The 16,128-nt window shown below is 34.2% G+C and overlaps 1 protein-coding gene across 1 annotated transcript; it reads left to right on the forward strand.

Annotated features, from left to right (window-relative positions):
* Nucleotides 1-2,517: 2,517 nt before the first annotated feature.
* On the forward strand, nt 2,518-15,810 carry LOC132724164 (solute carrier family 49 member A3-like). The gene is made up of 11 exons (XM_060709020.1): nt 2,518-2,678; nt 6,586-6,744; nt 7,267-7,369; nt 9,327-9,440; nt 9,700-9,776; nt 12,033-12,167; nt 12,752-12,868; nt 13,404-13,556; nt 14,080-14,237; nt 14,724-14,860; nt 15,260-15,810. Exons 1-11 carry the CDS (start codon nt 2,547-2,549, stop codon nt 15,418-15,420), a joined length of 1,446 nt encoding a protein of 481 aa, XP_060565003.1. The 5' UTR covers nt 2,518-2,546; the 3' UTR covers nt 15,421-15,810.
* The last annotated feature ends 318 nt before the right edge of the window (nt 15,811-16,128 follow it).

Here is a 16,128-nt window from a genome sequence, read left to right on the forward strand (position 1 = left end):
TCCGACCGATCTCATTACAAAGTAACTGATGCAACAACCAAAAAGAATAATGTTAACAGCAATGCATCACACATTGCACATGCTGTCTCAGGAAGTGATGTATTAGTAGTCCCGTGCGTCATAGCCTCCACTCCGCGTTCTAAATGCATATAAAGTCGACGTATTTTCGTACATCACCGTCGTCTTCCAGTTTATCCGATCTGAATGCAATATGGCTGATGCAAGATCCTGATGGTTGATGTTTATAATGACACATTGCGGTGACAAAAAATAAGGTCTCAGTAGGCTCGCATGGTACAGCTCAAATCCGCTTTCTGGATTCATATGAAGTCAATAATATGTATTTTCGTAGAAAAGCATTTTCCGGAAACCATAAACACTTGCCCTGTAAAACCGCTGCTGCAAGAGCCTGAAGGCTGGTGTTTACAGCAATGCATAAAACACTGTGTTGGCCCAAGCATTACTGTCTCAGTAGGCCCGCATCGTATAGGCTCCAATCTGCGACCTGAATGCATATAAAATCTATTGTAAAAAATACCATTTTCGGAAAACTTACGTCACTTATCTATTTGTCCGATCTCAACTTTCAGAAATGGTTGCTGCAACAAGGCTGATGTATACAGCAATGCATGACACTGTGTTGGCCCTATAAATAAGGTCTTTGTAGGTTTATTTTGTAAGTTCATGTATTTTCGTAAAAAATACACCATTTTCAAGGTACATAATTATTATATACAGAGGATATTTAATGAGTGTTGAATCAATACTGTATTTATACAACGAGTTCAATAAATTAAGTATTGAATCTACACGAATATGATATTCTATTTATGACATATCCAAAATAAGAAATGTTAACGGTAAAGATGAGAATCGCTTTTCCGTTGACGCGCTTACAATTAAGTGTTACGATAGCATTCTACACTATGTTTGACGCAAACGACGTCATGTCAAAACATATGCACTGCCGTGTAATTGGCACCGTTTTTACGGAGTCACAAATGCGTCTCGGGTATGTGATAGAAAATTGTGTCCAAGGTAGAATATAAAAACATTTACCTGAATCCTTCTTGATACATATTATATTTGTCTCAGTCCTACACTTATTATGTTTAGGATGTTGGTGGTCAACAAAAACAATGTTGTTTTGGATTTTATGCAGTGATGGTTCGACGCTGCTCGAGGCTTTGCCAATTAACTATAGATCGAACGGTATTAGACCTGAGGTCTAACATGGGTCTTATATGCAGTTTCCTTGATCTTTTTATTTCGAATTTTAACATTTTTCTAGTGAATCTAAGGGATTTATTTGCTTTTGATGTGTTTGGTCCATGAAAGGTCTTGACAAATAGTGACTCCAACTCTTGGGTTGATTTAATTTGGATAAGGAGGGATAAGGAAAATTTACAGGAATTCTTTTTCTTGTTATCCTGAGTACTTCACATTTATCAGGATTAAACTCCATGGACGGGTCTTTTTCCCATATTTCTAATGCATGTAGGTCATCTTGAAGGGTTTGGATATGATGGTTATAGGTAGACAATAGTATTATATCTGCGAACAGCCTTACCTTACCTTTGATACTATCAGGGAGATCATTTATTTAGGAAAGGAAAAGACATGCAGGGGCCTAATACCGAGCCCTTGGGGATACCTGAAAGGACTGGTAAAATTCTTGATTTTTGACCTTCAACTACAACTTGCTGGGAAAGAATGGACCCAATTTAATTGTAATCTCGTGACAAGTTTATGCCTAATCTTGTCAATTTACTCACAAGTTTGTGATGATCCTTATCTAATGCTTTACTCAAATCCATGACTATGACAACAGTTGTTTTTTTACCTCTTTCAAGATTGTCATGCATTTCCTGAGAGAAGCTTACTAGATGGGACTCTGATATGAAGCCATGTTATAATAGGGGCTATATTGATAATGTGTTCAGCATAAAAAGACATCATATTGGACACTAAGATGTGTTCCATCAATTAAGACGCTATGCATGTGGGGGAGATAGGTCTATAATAGCTGGGTTTGCATTTTGGACCTTTTTGTAAACTGGGACAATTAATGCATGCTTCCAGTCGTCTTGGTCAATACCTATTTTTAAAAAAATTTGAAGATGTGGGTCAGTATGGGAGTAACCTCTTGATGGAGCTCTTTAAGTAACCGTGGTAATATTTGGTCAGGACATGATGCTTTATTTGAGTTTAGACCTTTTTAAAGTTTCTTCACACCATCTTCTCAGTTACAACCGTGAAAAACAGTTATAAATGCGAGTATACGAGAAAATAATAACATTTCTATGTATCAATAAATAAATAAATAAATAAATAAAGCCTAGAGCTACACGTATTGATGGTTGGTGAATTACGTAAAATGCCCCAACAAATGTAAGCCAAAGATATTTTGAAAAACTAGAACATTAAAAAACATTTTATAAAATATCTCAGCTATATGCTGTCCCGGTATTACGGTATAATCCATGATCCGGACATAAGATGTTACGGCGTTACGGCATGAACCAAGACAGTCACATGACTTAAAAATGGCCGCCCCCATGGACGAAAATTCGAAATTGTTGAGTTCCAATTCAAGCTCAGACTCTGAATTTCGAGTATACAGATGTCGATGGTTTATACTGATTGTCGTATTCCTTTTGAATTTAACAAATGGAATGGTATTACTGATATTTGAAATATGTTTTCATTCTCTTACTCATTCTAAATCCTAGTTCTGGCTTGTCGCTTTTATTTTGACGTTGTGCGACAGTGAACAGTACAATAAAACCTGTTCGCTGAAGTCTCTTTAGCTATCTAAATCCCAGTAAAGTCTGGGACTAAAAATCACAGCCTCAGGGGTTCGACACTCTTGGGTGTTTTCATACTAAAATGTCTTTCGTATGTCCCACTTACATGAAATTGATGTTGTGTTTTAAAACAACAATTCTTTGTAAATATCAAATGAAATATGTGAAAAGGAAAATTTCTTGATTATAAAACACAGCATTAGCTGATAATTTAGCTCTTCATTCAGCCAGTAGTATTTAGCTTGACTTCGCAGAAAAATACAGCTTATGCAGTCACCCATTTGTCAGCGTCGGTGCCCGTGCCCGTGGTTAAGTTTTTGCGTGTAATATGGGACATTCATAACTACTGAAGGGAATGGATTAAAACTTCACACACTTGTTCTCTGTGATTATCTTACATGTCCCATAACTCTGATTTGCTTTTTTGCATACATGTAATTATGCCCCTGTTTTTACTTAAAAATTCTTGGTTAAGTTTTTGCGTATAAGCAGGTATCTCCGTAATAAACTACTGAGGGAATGGATTGAAATTTCACAAACTTGTTTTCTGTGACAATCTAACATGATTGGCACAAGTCCCATAACTCTGATTTGCTTTTTTGTATTTGTGGCAACTTGGTTAAGTTTTTGTGTGTAAGCTGGGATATCCATAACTACCGAAGGGAATGGATTGAAACTTCACACACTTGTTCTCTGTAATTATCTAACGTGATTGGCACAAGTCCCATAACTCTGATTTGCTTTTTTGCATAATAATTCCCCTTTTTTGATTTAGAAATTCTTGGTTAACTTTTTGCGTGTAAGCTGGTATTTCCATAACTACTGAAGGAAATGGATTGAAATTTCACAAACTTGTTCTCTTTGATTATCTAAGTTAAACTGTTTAAAATGCGGTCTGTGCAAACACTTGATAGATGGAAATACATACCATTTCAAGAAGAATGGCCGCGAATTTAAAGTAAAATTCTCAGGATCATGCGACATAAAAAATGTAATTTATGCATTGAAATGTAATGGTTGTTCCAAAGATTATATTGGAGAAACTTCAAATTTAAGAAATCGAGTAACATTTATACACAGCCAACATATACAAAATCCAGACAATGCATTATTACCAGTCAGGCGACACATTGCCATTTGCGCAAGAGACATCACTCCAAAGTTTAATATAATGCCAAATCTATAAAATGCAAGAACCAGACACATTCAAAAAAAGAATGAAAGAAACTGTATTTATAAACGTTTTTAAACCAGAATTGAATTCAAAATAACTTTGATATACCGGTATACATTTTGTAACAATAATATTAAAGCTTATTATTATGTCCCTTTAAAACTTTATATAGGGTTAACGCACGTTTTTCCGTGTTATAACGTCTGCAGAGTCCCGAGGAACGGTTCTGAGGGACTCTGCAGACTTTATAACACGAAATAAACGCGTTGACGCTATTATAGCATAAAATTTTAAAACAGATTCGTGATGTATAGTTAATACAAAACACAATTACATAAAATTCTTGTGCTTGGACAGTATTTATCCAATTCTACATGTTTTACGTACTTGGAAAATTCTCAGAACCGAACGAAATTTGGAATTTTAATTGATTTAACAAAGCTTGACATTGGAGATTTATTATCTCAAGAAAAAAACAACGTTACATTACTCTACCCTCTACCCAAGACAAAACATGACCCTCAGAAATTCTTAGAATGATTTCAGATTGACGGTAGAAAAAAGATCAGTGACATCAGAATCGTTTTTTTTTCAAGCAAACAAGTTTATAAAAAAAAATCAGGCACTAAGCATTATTCTCTCAAAGAAATATAAAGAGCATTTATCAACATTAACATAAATAAAACAACATTTTCTCATATTCATTTTGTGTAATCTAGTTTTGTATGTTAATCGGAGTGTTAAACTGAATGACAGGTACTGTATTTGTTTACATTGACAACTGTCCGTTTCTTAGAAAGGGCAACAACCAAGATTAGCAGCGATGTCTATATGCCGTATTTCTGGCATAGTTACTTGAATGCTGCACGTCGTTATGCGATTGGGGCCCTCGAATCAATAATTTCAATATAACAAGAGCTCATGACTCTTTGGCAAACAGGCCAAATCGTCAAATTTTTGTTTGTTTACTGGGCCCTGTATGTATTGCGCATAGGTGAAACCGGGCTAATTAACAAGAGCACGTGACTATGTTAACACATGGTTTTGGTCTCGTTATAACATGGGCAAAATATGGGAAAATAGACGATTTTATGCTATAATAAGAGTAACGTCCCTTTACACTGTTTTGACGTCATTACCATGTGACGTTATAACGTCATTATCTTGAAGATCCCTTTAACGGGTGAAACCGGTTGATATTTCTCTTCAATTATTATTACAGTTTTGTTCATAAACAATTGCAATGTAAACTGGATAAGGCATCGCTTCATTCTTTTTTTCCCGCTATATATATATATATGTATATATATAAATGAGTATATTTATATATACAAAATATATAGACAAAACTAATGTGACAAGACAGACAATTTAAATTTATAAAAAGGAAACGTTAAGATTTGTTCAAACATTTCTTTGTTTGCTTTCAGAAAAAGTAAAAGTCAAGCGTTGCCCCCGCTTGGCGGTGGCTCTTGTTTTATACTTTCCTGTGTCCAAAACCTTCTTGGGTAGCATCACCCGGTTCAACCGGTGCTTGTTTGAATAGTCAAGCTTCGCTGTCCTCTGAGAGTTCTTGTTTAGTCAGCTAATAAACAATTAACATACTGAAATTAGAGGTACTGCAACTTAGAGTTAGAGTTGAGATACTGTGTCTTTTATGTATAAGCAACATCTCCCTCTACAATTAAGTGAGATACTGATTAAAAACTTGTTCTGGCAAGCCACTTTTTAATGTTTTTATTTTTCATCTGATGCAGCATCAGGTCATGTCATAATATATAAACAGGTACGCTGAAGACCTTAAGCTAACCAAAACAAGTTTCAGAATCAAGCCTAGGCAGAATGACAGACTATTCTCCCCCTTACCAGTTCCTCCACCTGAAGGTTATCCCCCAAACTACCTATGTTCTTTAAGCTAGCAGGATAGCTTCCTGACATGCAAGAATACAAAGTCTATTGCAAAATTTGAACCCACAGAGGTGAGAGGAGGCTAGTGGCTTGAAGTCAACAACAGGATGCCCCATGTGTAGAAAAAATAACCTCCAATTACCAAAGAGAAAACACTAAGATTTAATTATGAATTCCAAAAAGACATATTTTTTTTTGATATTGAAGAAGTTAATTGGCATAGCAGTATCCATTTATTAATGGCCAGTTTAATTTATTTTGATATCCAAACTTCATATATAACGACTACTTACTGATATGGATTGTTTTTATATAGATAGTCCGAACATTATTTAAAGCTTGTTTGTGGCTTATCTAAACCACTCTAGCTTCTTGGAACCAACTGGTGTCATATGAGGAAACATGCTTTTGACTCCAGAATGGCTCAAACTCACAGAGCCTGGGTAAGAGGCTGTCACCTTAACCACAAGGCCATTGCTCCATTAACTGGTATTTGGCAACAAAGTTAGTGGTATTTTTTATTAATTCAGTGATTTTCAATTATTTCAGACTCATTATTTTACTTTTCATTTAGATCTACAATAACCAGTAATTCCTAATTTCCTATACAGTATTGCAATGTGTCATTAATACTAGTAATAGAAAATAGCATTCATGGTACAAGTGTTTTATTTGTTTCTTTTTTATTTATTGCAGATATGGATAACATTCTCTCCAATTGCTGATACAGCTGTCCCTTATTATAGTATTACACCATTTGAATTGAACATCCTTGTACTAGTGTTTGCTATAGCAAGTGTACCATTTGGATTTGTTGCTTCATGGGTGCTAGATACTCTTGGTCTAAGGCTCAGTGTAAGTTTCTTATGTTCATATTTAATATTTGTACATTTTTTTTAGGGGCGGCAAAACCAGTTGTTCATATTGCTCAGATTGTCCCACAGCTTGTACAGACAAGTGGAAATTTTCAAGCATTTACTTTATAAATATCATACAGGCAAGTTAAGAAATGCTTCAGATAAAAACGGACAATTAAATTAAAATCAGATTTTGCCGGCCCTGTTTTTATAATTAGCTACATGTTCATATTGTGCAGATAATACTGTGTTTATGATGCTTTAAAAATGTGAAAGCTTTTAACTGTGTCAAGAATTTTAGGGTTGACTGGGCAAGGGATTAAACTTGCCGTCACTAGATTTGTTAAATAGCAGTTTCAAGTTTACTATTTTATTCAATACATTTTATGTTTTTTCTTAGAAGTTATTGCTTTGGAGTAGCACAACTTATTGTAATATTATTTATAACATTTAAGCATGGGCACATGTGTGTATCATAATTTTAGCATTATTAACAGCATTATATTCTGTTACATTTCAGTTGATACTAGCGGGCTGGTTAAATGGCGTTGGAAGTTTTCTTAGAAACGTCAGTACGTTTGACATTGTTCCTGATGATACAAGATACACATGGTGTCTGGCAGGTAAGTTTTACTTGACTAATCATCATTAATGTAACCATCCACATGTTCTCAATATACAGATGCTATAACTAGTTCTTTTTAGCTCGACTATTCAATAAGAATAAGTAGAGCTATTGCAGTCACCCGAGCGTCGGCGTCGGCGTAACCACTTATGTTAAAGTTTTTGTAATAGTTCAAATATTTTCAAAGTCCATTGACATATGGCTTTGAAACTTTGCACACTTGTTCACCATCATGACCCCAACCTGTAGACAGGAGGAGGTAACTCTATCAAGCATTTTGACAGAATTATGCCCCTTTTTCGACTTAGAATTTACGTTAAAGTTTTTGTAATAGTTCAAATATTTTCAAAGTCCATAGACATATGGCTTTGAAACTTTGCACACTTGTTCACCATCATGACCCCAACCTGTAGACAGGAGGAGGTAACTCTATCAAGCATTTTGACAGAATTATGCCCCTTTTTCGACTTAGAATTTACGTTAAAGTTTTTGTAATAGTTCAAATATTTTCAAAGTCCATAGACATATGGCTTTGAAACTTTGCACACTTGTTCACCATCATGACCCCAACCTGTAGACAGGAGGAGGTAACTCTATCAAGCATTTTGACAGAATTATGCCCCTTTTTCGACTTAGAATTTACGTTAAAGTTTTTGTAATAGTTCAAATATTTTCAAAGTCCATTGACATATGGCTTTGAAACTTTGCACACTTGTTCAACATCATGACCCCAACCTGTAAACAGGAGGAGGTAACTCTATCAAGCATTTTGACAGAATTATGCCCCTTTTTCGACTTAGAATTTATGTTAAAGTTTTTGTAATAGTTCAAATATTTTCAAAGTCCATTGACATATGGCTTTGAAACTTTGCACACTTGTTCACCATCATTACCCCAACCTGTAAACAGGAGGAGGTAACTGTATCAAGCATTTTTTTACTATCAAGCACTAAGAATAGTCGAGCGTTGCTGTCCTACTGACAGCTCTTGTTTCTGCATGTTGTAATCATCTGCACACATGATCCCTATTTAAACATATTGACAGGATCTTGTGTTTATTTTATAAAATGTGTTTTCCTTACAACTCTATTGTGCCATAATTTGATCAGGACTATGTTTCTTTTTTTAGACCAATTCAAAAAACGCTTTTCAAAATCAAGTTATAAATAAAAGTTGGTGTATTAGTGGCATTAATCACAAAATATTTGTATTGAAACAATATTATTGTTGCATCATATAACATGTGGCATGGTCATTGACAGGTAAGTTTATCATGGAGAAAGGCAGGTGGTTACATATCTATGGCTACCATTGTTATTGAATGATTGATATTTGCATCTTCAAACAAATTAAGAGAATAGAAATTAATTGTTTATATTTTTAAAGCACTATTATTATATTAGAAATGTTATATTATTTGTGCATGATCAGCAGTTTTAAGGTTTCCCAAAACAGCATATACATATACCTAAAGGTTTACCCTACCTAGCTGCCTAATAAAGGGATGCTTCTGTGGTTATAGGAATAATAAGTCACAGTCAATCTTGTTTGATGCCAAACATTCTATTTTCCTTGTTTGACTAGAACACTCTTACATGGTTAAAAGAACGCTTGAGAAAACAATAAAGTAGCCATTTAATTATCTTTATATATTTTGTAATAGGTACCATTGAATAGGTTCCAATTCTTTCTGCCTAGGACACCAAGTTGAAGAAAACAACAGTTTTCCCAATTTTTCCTCATAATTAGACAAGATATTTTAGCTACATTATTTGTTAAGGCAGAAAATATTGATGGTTCATGGTACATGTAACACTGTATGAACTATAAAAATTATCTTCAAATATAACTTTGATATTTTAGTTTCAATTCTGATATATTTTAACTTTGTTATGGTATAAGGAAATATTTATCTTATAAGACTGTTTAACTTATTATAACTGTATATCTTTCAGGTCAGATTTTAGCAGCTTGTGCCCAGCCTTTTATCATGTTTGCCCCAACAAAGCTAGCAGCTCTGTGGTTTGCCGGGGACCAGCGTGCTACTGCAAATATGATAGCATCAATGGGTATTTATTTATTGCTTGTCATGATAATGTTGCTGAATAAATATCTTGAAAAAAGGTTATCCCTTGGAAGCATTAAAAACAATAAATTTATCTCGGTTTTATTGAGTCTGTACAATATTACCTGACCTGTATATTTTTTTATCCAATGACTTTCAAAAGGGGGGAAGTAAGAGAAGAAATAAGTATGTAACTAACACTGTTTAATACATGCGCATGTATCTTTATACAGTATATAAGATATCTTGTCATTTAATTTCAGCAAATCCATTAGGTATTCTGGTAGCTAACCTGCTGGCACCAAATGTAGTACAGCAACAAAAAGACATATCATTACTTGTAAGTCCTATCTTTGTACCATGACTGCTTAAAATTTGCTTTATATTTTAATTATCATTCATGTTTCTTGCCGTCTTTGATTAAACCTGCTGTATTTTTAAAATGGACTTACTGGTAAAGAGCTGCCTTTTTTGAGTACCGGTAAAGAGTTTGCTTTTTTGAGTATCCAGTATCAATTTGTGGGATATAGAGATGAAAATCTAATGTTAGTTATACAACAATGTTGAGCCTGGTCAGACAGGTAATGTAGGCTGGCCTGACTGAACTGATGAGAAAGGCTAATCATTTTTGTATTCTGCAGGGTAAGGGTTAAGTGATTGGCGGTTACATTTTGAAATAAACAGATAAGCAGTTACGCATAAGCAGCATAACCCAGGAAAACAGGTTGAGTAATGCTCACCATTCTTGTGTAACTCATGCATTTTGTGATTACATGTACTTGTGACTGTTTTTCTGTTTTTGAAATACAGTTCCATTTATATAATACTGTGTTGCTTTTGATATCAATTTAGGCTAAGCTTAATAGAAACTAGTTGTGTCTCTCCCATTTTTAGCTCACCTGTCACTTTGTGACAGGGTGAGCTTTTGTGATCGCTTTTCGTCCGGCTTCCGTCCGTCTGTCGTCCGTCCGTCGTCCGTCCGTAAACTTTTGCTTTAAATGACATCTCCTCATAAACCGCTGAGCGAATTTCATCCAAACTTCACAGGAATGTTCCTTTGGTGGTCACCTTTAAAAATTGTTCAAAGAATTTAATTCCATGCAGAACTCTGGTTGCCATGGCAACCAAAAGAAAAATCTTTAAATATCTTCTTTTAAACAACCCTAAGAGCTAGAGCTTAGATATTTGGCATGAAACATCTTCTACCAAGTGTCTACCAAGTTTGTTCAAATTAAAGCCCTGGGGTCAAAATTGGCCCCGCCCCAGGGGGTCATAGATTTTCCTATATGCATATAGTAAAAACTTAAAAAATCTTCTTTTAAAGAACCCAAAGAGCTAGAGATAAGATATTTGGCCTGAAACATCTTCTAGTGAGTGTCTACTAAGTTTGTTCAAATAAAAGCCCTGGGGTCAAAATTGGCCCCGCCCCGGGGGGTCATTGATTTTCCCTATATGCATATAGTAAAAACTTAAAAAATCTTCTTTTAAAGAACTGTAACAGCTAGAGCTTAGATATTTGGCATGAAACATCTTCTAGTGAATGTCTACCAAGTTTGTTCAAATAAAAGCCCTGGGGTCAATATTGGCCCTGTCCCAGGGGGTTATAGATTTTCCCTATATGCATATAGTAAAAACTTAAAAAATCTTCTTTTACAGAACCCAAAGAGCTAGAGCTAAGATATTTAGCATGAAACATCTTCTAGTGAGTGTCTACCAAGTTTGTTCAAATAAAAGCCCTGGGGTCAAAATTGGCCCCGCCCCGGGGGGGTCATTGATTTTCCCTATATGCATATAGTAAAAACTTAAAAAATCTTCTTTTAAAGAACTGTAAGAGCTAGAGCTTAGATATTAAGCACGAAACATCTTCTAATGAATGTCTACCAAGTTTATTCAAATAAAAGCCCTGGGGTCAAAATTGGCCCCGCTCATGGGGGTCATTGATTTTCCTTATATGCATATAGTAAAAACTTAAAAAATCTACTTTTAAAGAACCCAAAGAGCTAGAGCTAAGATATTTAGCATGAAACATGTTCTAATGGGTGTCTACCAAGTATGTTCAAATAAAAGCCCTGGGGTCAAAACTGGCCCGCCCGGGGGGTCATTGATTTTCCTTATATATGTATAGCAAAAACTTAAAAATCTTCTTTGAAAAAACCCAAATAGCTAGAGTTTAGATATTAAGCATGAAACATCTTTAAGTAAATATCTACAAAGTTTGTTCAAATAAAAGTCCGGGGGTGAAAACTGGCCCTGCCCCATGGGTGTCATTGTTTTTAACTATATGTGTATAGTAAAAACTTAAAAAATCTTCTTTTTAAAAACTCAATGAGCTAGATCTTAGATGTTTAGCATGAAACATTTTCTTATGGGTGTCTACCAAGTCTGTTCAAATAAACAAAGAAAAGCCCTTGGGTAATAATTGGCCTGGGGGGGGGGGTGGGTGGGCTATATACAGGTGAGCGACCTCAGGGCCATCATGGCCCTCTTGTTTACATTATTTACAAGAAGCTCTCTATATATGATTAATTCTTTTTTCTTATATTATTAACAACCTTGTCTGCACCAAAAAAGTTATGTTTGAATTTATGTTTTTCAGCTTTGGATAATCACAGGGCCATCATTGCTGGTGATGTTTATGGCAACATTTGGTATATGTAGCTCTGTGCCTCCTACACCACCCACCTCAAGTGCTGAAGAAAAATCAGAACCATTCTTTGAAGGGCTGAAACAGGTTTTTGTTACACAAGTTCATGTTTATATTTATTAATAGGGGTCATAGTGTTATGACTGCTGAATTGAATTTTTAGAGGCTCACGACTGTGGGTTTCTTTGTCAGGAAGCCATCAAGCTAACTTATATGATGTTGGAAGACTGCTTTGATAGACACATTTAAATGAAATAACGGCTTTATGACTTCTTCAACTACTGTAGCTTGTTGCTTACAGTATGACCTTAACAGTGTGAGTGTTGACTGCAGGACTGTTCTAAGTCCTTCCTTATTTCATACGAGTTACTGCAGTTTTGCTGTAAACCCTCAAGTGTTAGTGTGACTTCTCCATATTTCAATCTGAGCAAAACAATTCATCAATTTTAGAAAAAAAATCAAAATAGATCTATGTACTCACTAAATAGTGCATACCATGATCAGATGGCATAGATGAGTAGATTTTGTAGCCCCCAGGATTCAAACCTTTTATCACAGAAACACACTTTTTCTTTTTAAAAGGAAAGGGTTTCTAGGTCTTTTTTTAAATTTTTACATATAGTATTTATATAAACTAACAATCATGATAATGTGCTTTGTTCTATTTTCAGATTTTGAAGAACAAACGTTACTGGTTCCTGAATTTTGTATTTGGTACCGGGCTTGCTCTCTTCACAGCGTATTCTTCATTCCTAGATCAGATGCTTTGTCCAAGAGGCTACACTGATGTATGATTTCATTAATATATGTTGTCTTTTAAAGACCATATTTTTTTGACAAACTTTTTTTTTAAGAAAATAAGACTTCTTTACTTGGTGGCAAGAAATGCATGTAATTGCCCCAAAAACTTAGTGTTCATTGACAAATGTATCCAAATTTAAGTAAAAAGTCTTTCTCTATAGCTTCTTCATATCTCTTTCAAAAAATAAATATATGAATGAAATTATTGAAAAAGTTCATGAATAAAATTATATTATGACAGCCTTTGGTAGTGAAGCTACATGAATGAAACTGTCTTTTACATATACCCCAATTAAGAATTTTTCCTGTAAAAAAAGAATCACATTTTCATTGACCTGCTTATTCAGTGTAACATCATTATGAGATGATTTGTATAACACAAACAACACCATGTTAATATATATGCATGGCTATGCAATATCGTTTTTTGGAGTCGCAAAAGCGGCATGGGTTTGTGATAAAAGAAGTTATGAATAATTTCCTTGAATATAACAATAAGATATGTACCTCTGTGTTTTCCAGACATTTGCTGGTGTATGTGGTGCATTAATGATAGGAACTGGTGCTATAGGAGCAGTGTTTGCTGGGATATACGTAGATAAAACTAAACGTTTTGAGGAGCTAGTTAAAGTTTGCTGGTGTTTCAGTTGTCTGTTTGCTGTAGCATTTTCACAGGTATGCTACAGATTACTTTATAATGCAAGTACACTCTGCTTGATATTGTTTTCATATGCATGTAAGTGACATCCATTGTTATTTTATACTAACTTCAGTAGAATTTGTTTAAGAAAAAATGTTATGAAATTTGACACGAAATTTTTTCACTGTTAATTTTTCCAAACTCATTTAGTTATTGCTTGTTTGTTTATCTTTTATTATGATGATTTTTACACATTTTGGTCATATCTCTGCAGCAAGTTAACTAATCACTCTAGTAATCAGTGATTAACCAGTTTCTCTGTTAGTTATCAACTTAGGAGCTACTAATTCCACATGATTTCTGAATCAGCAGTAAGAGATAAATGACCATTAGACTCTATGTCCGAGATCTATTGTCACAGAGAAATTTCTCCTCACATGACAGAAGAAGCAGAGACCCTAGATTACAAATCTTATGCTCTCCCTATTGTGATAAGCTAACGAAAATTAATGTTTGGATGATTAGCTTTTTATATACTGAGTGTAACTTTAATTCCAGGTTGCTAGGTTACGTGATCAGGAAGTTTTAGTTGCTTTAAGTACAGCATTGTTTGGAGGTTTTGGCTTTGCCATATATCCTATTTGTATGGAGTTAGCTGTTGAAGTTACCTACCCTGTTGCCGAGGCAACCAGCGCAGGTCTTATGGTCATTTCTGGGTAAGTAGCTATTTTAATCAAATTTTCGGAATGCAAAAACAAAATTCTGATTTATAGATTTTCATTTATTTCTTCATTCTTAAATAGAATTATTACACAAATAAGTAAAATAAGTTTAAAACTCTCTCAAAAATGTTAATTCCAAAATAGAATGAATCAGTGAAGTCAAGAAAGTTGAATAATTAATTTGATTAAACTACTACAAATTTATCATGTATTTAACACAAAGACATTACCTGTCTCCTTATTCTGAAGGGTAACTGTGAATTGATAACGATTTGCCCCACTGACAATTCACCCAATAACAACTTGCCCCACTTAAGTGACAAAATAACTTCTTAATAATCAGTAAATACATGTATATCAATACTGTAACAGTGTTATTGTGACAAAACATGTAAATTATTGAGAGGGCTTTATTATTTGTCTGCTAACAAAAAGATTCACTAAAACTGTAATTATATTTCACTTGTGTTTCACTTACAGGCAAGTTCAGGGAATAATTTACATATTACTGATGCAGTTTATTGCCCAAGATTTATCACAAGAAGAGTTGAATAAAGGAACTGGATGTAGCTTGAAAAATGCAAAAGCTAATGATTTTACTCCGCAAGACTGGACAGGTAATTGTTACACATCTTTTTTAGACAGCGAAACAAACATGAAGTGCAATGAAAGCAATAATGACTTGCCTTGTACATTAATTTAGTTTTGTGTTATATTATTCTGGTTCTTAGAGATCACTCATGTGTATATTATAAATTATTTGATTATCTGTTGCTTAAACGTAATTTCCTTATTAGCCAAGGAAACTTAACACATTACTATGATACAGACAAACTAAGAACTCAAAGATTTAAGTTCATTCATGTCTTCCACAATTGCATAATTGAATGGCCATGACCCTTCAGAATGTTGCTGACATAATTCTTGTTGGGTTCTAACTGGTAGGTGATTTTTGTATTGCTTTCAATACTTTGATAATTGCTTGTTTTTTTTCTATATTAATACCTTTATTTCAGTTCCAATGTTGTTTGCCAGTGGTGTTGCTGTTTTCTCGTTGCTCATTTTGATGTTGTTTTTCAAAGCGGAATACAGACGTATGAATGCTGAACAAAGGCTAGCTGCTGAGAAGATAATGAATCAGACTATTGAATTCCCACCACCAGAACTAGCCACTTAGTATATATGTGTTATAGGTTGTTAGTAACAATTTTGTAATGTATCTGAGTAAAATCATTTGAAGATATATACCATATTCAAACAGAGATACACTGTTGTGTGAAAATATCATATTTACGGGTTTAAGCAAATTTTGTTGAAGTATCTGGCTTAGGATATCTTTTGTAAATATAATGTCAGTTACAACAAATACTTTTTTGTGAACCAAACATGTGCATTGGCTCATATGTACTCCATGTATTTTGATCAAAAACTTCAAATGAATGTATGTTCATTAATCTAACATGTGAAATTTTCATAAATCCTAAATGTGATTTGGTTCAAAAACCTTACATGTATGTCTATTCATAAGCCCTGTTCATGTGCTAAGGTTCATGAACATACATGTTATACATGTTATACATGTATGTTCTTTTGTTCATAAACCTTACATAATTATTCTCTTTATCATTAAACCAACTGTGCTAAGTTTCTTAAACTTAAAAGTTACTTTTGGTCTTAAACCTAACATGCATTTCTGTTCATAAACCTTACATATGCTTAGGTTCATAAACATACATGTTTTACATGCTTTATGTTCTTTGGTACATAAACCTTACATATTCTCTAAACCCATCATTTACTTGAGTCCATAAATACAACATGTACTTTAGTTCAATAACCCTTCAGGTACTTTTGTTCATAAACCCAAAATGTATCTGTACTTCAT

The sequence above is a fragment of the Ruditapes philippinarum genome, unplaced genomic scaffold (assembly GCF_026571515.1).
Source record: "Ruditapes philippinarum isolate M1 unplaced genomic scaffold, ASM2657151v2 ctg363_1_1_1_1, whole genome shotgun sequence".
NCBI lineage: Eukaryota > Metazoa > Mollusca > Bivalvia > Venerida > Veneridae > Ruditapes > Ruditapes philippinarum.

What these genes read in the sequence shown, in the direction of transcription:
- LOC132724164 (XM_060709020.1), top strand. Translation starts at nt 2,547, where the DNA reads ATGGCCGCCCCCATGGACGAAAATTCGAAATTGTTGAGTTCCAATTCA. An exon ending in AAAAAGACATATCATTACTT is followed by an intron (nt 9,777 to 12,032) that starts GTAAGTCCTATC and finishes TATGTTTTTCAG; the next exon opens with CTTTGGATAATCACAGGGCC. An exon ending in TTGCTGTAGCATTTTCACAG is followed by an intron (nt 13,557 to 14,079) that starts GTATGCTACAGA and finishes CTTTAATTCCAG; the next exon opens with GTTGCTAGGTTACGTGATCA.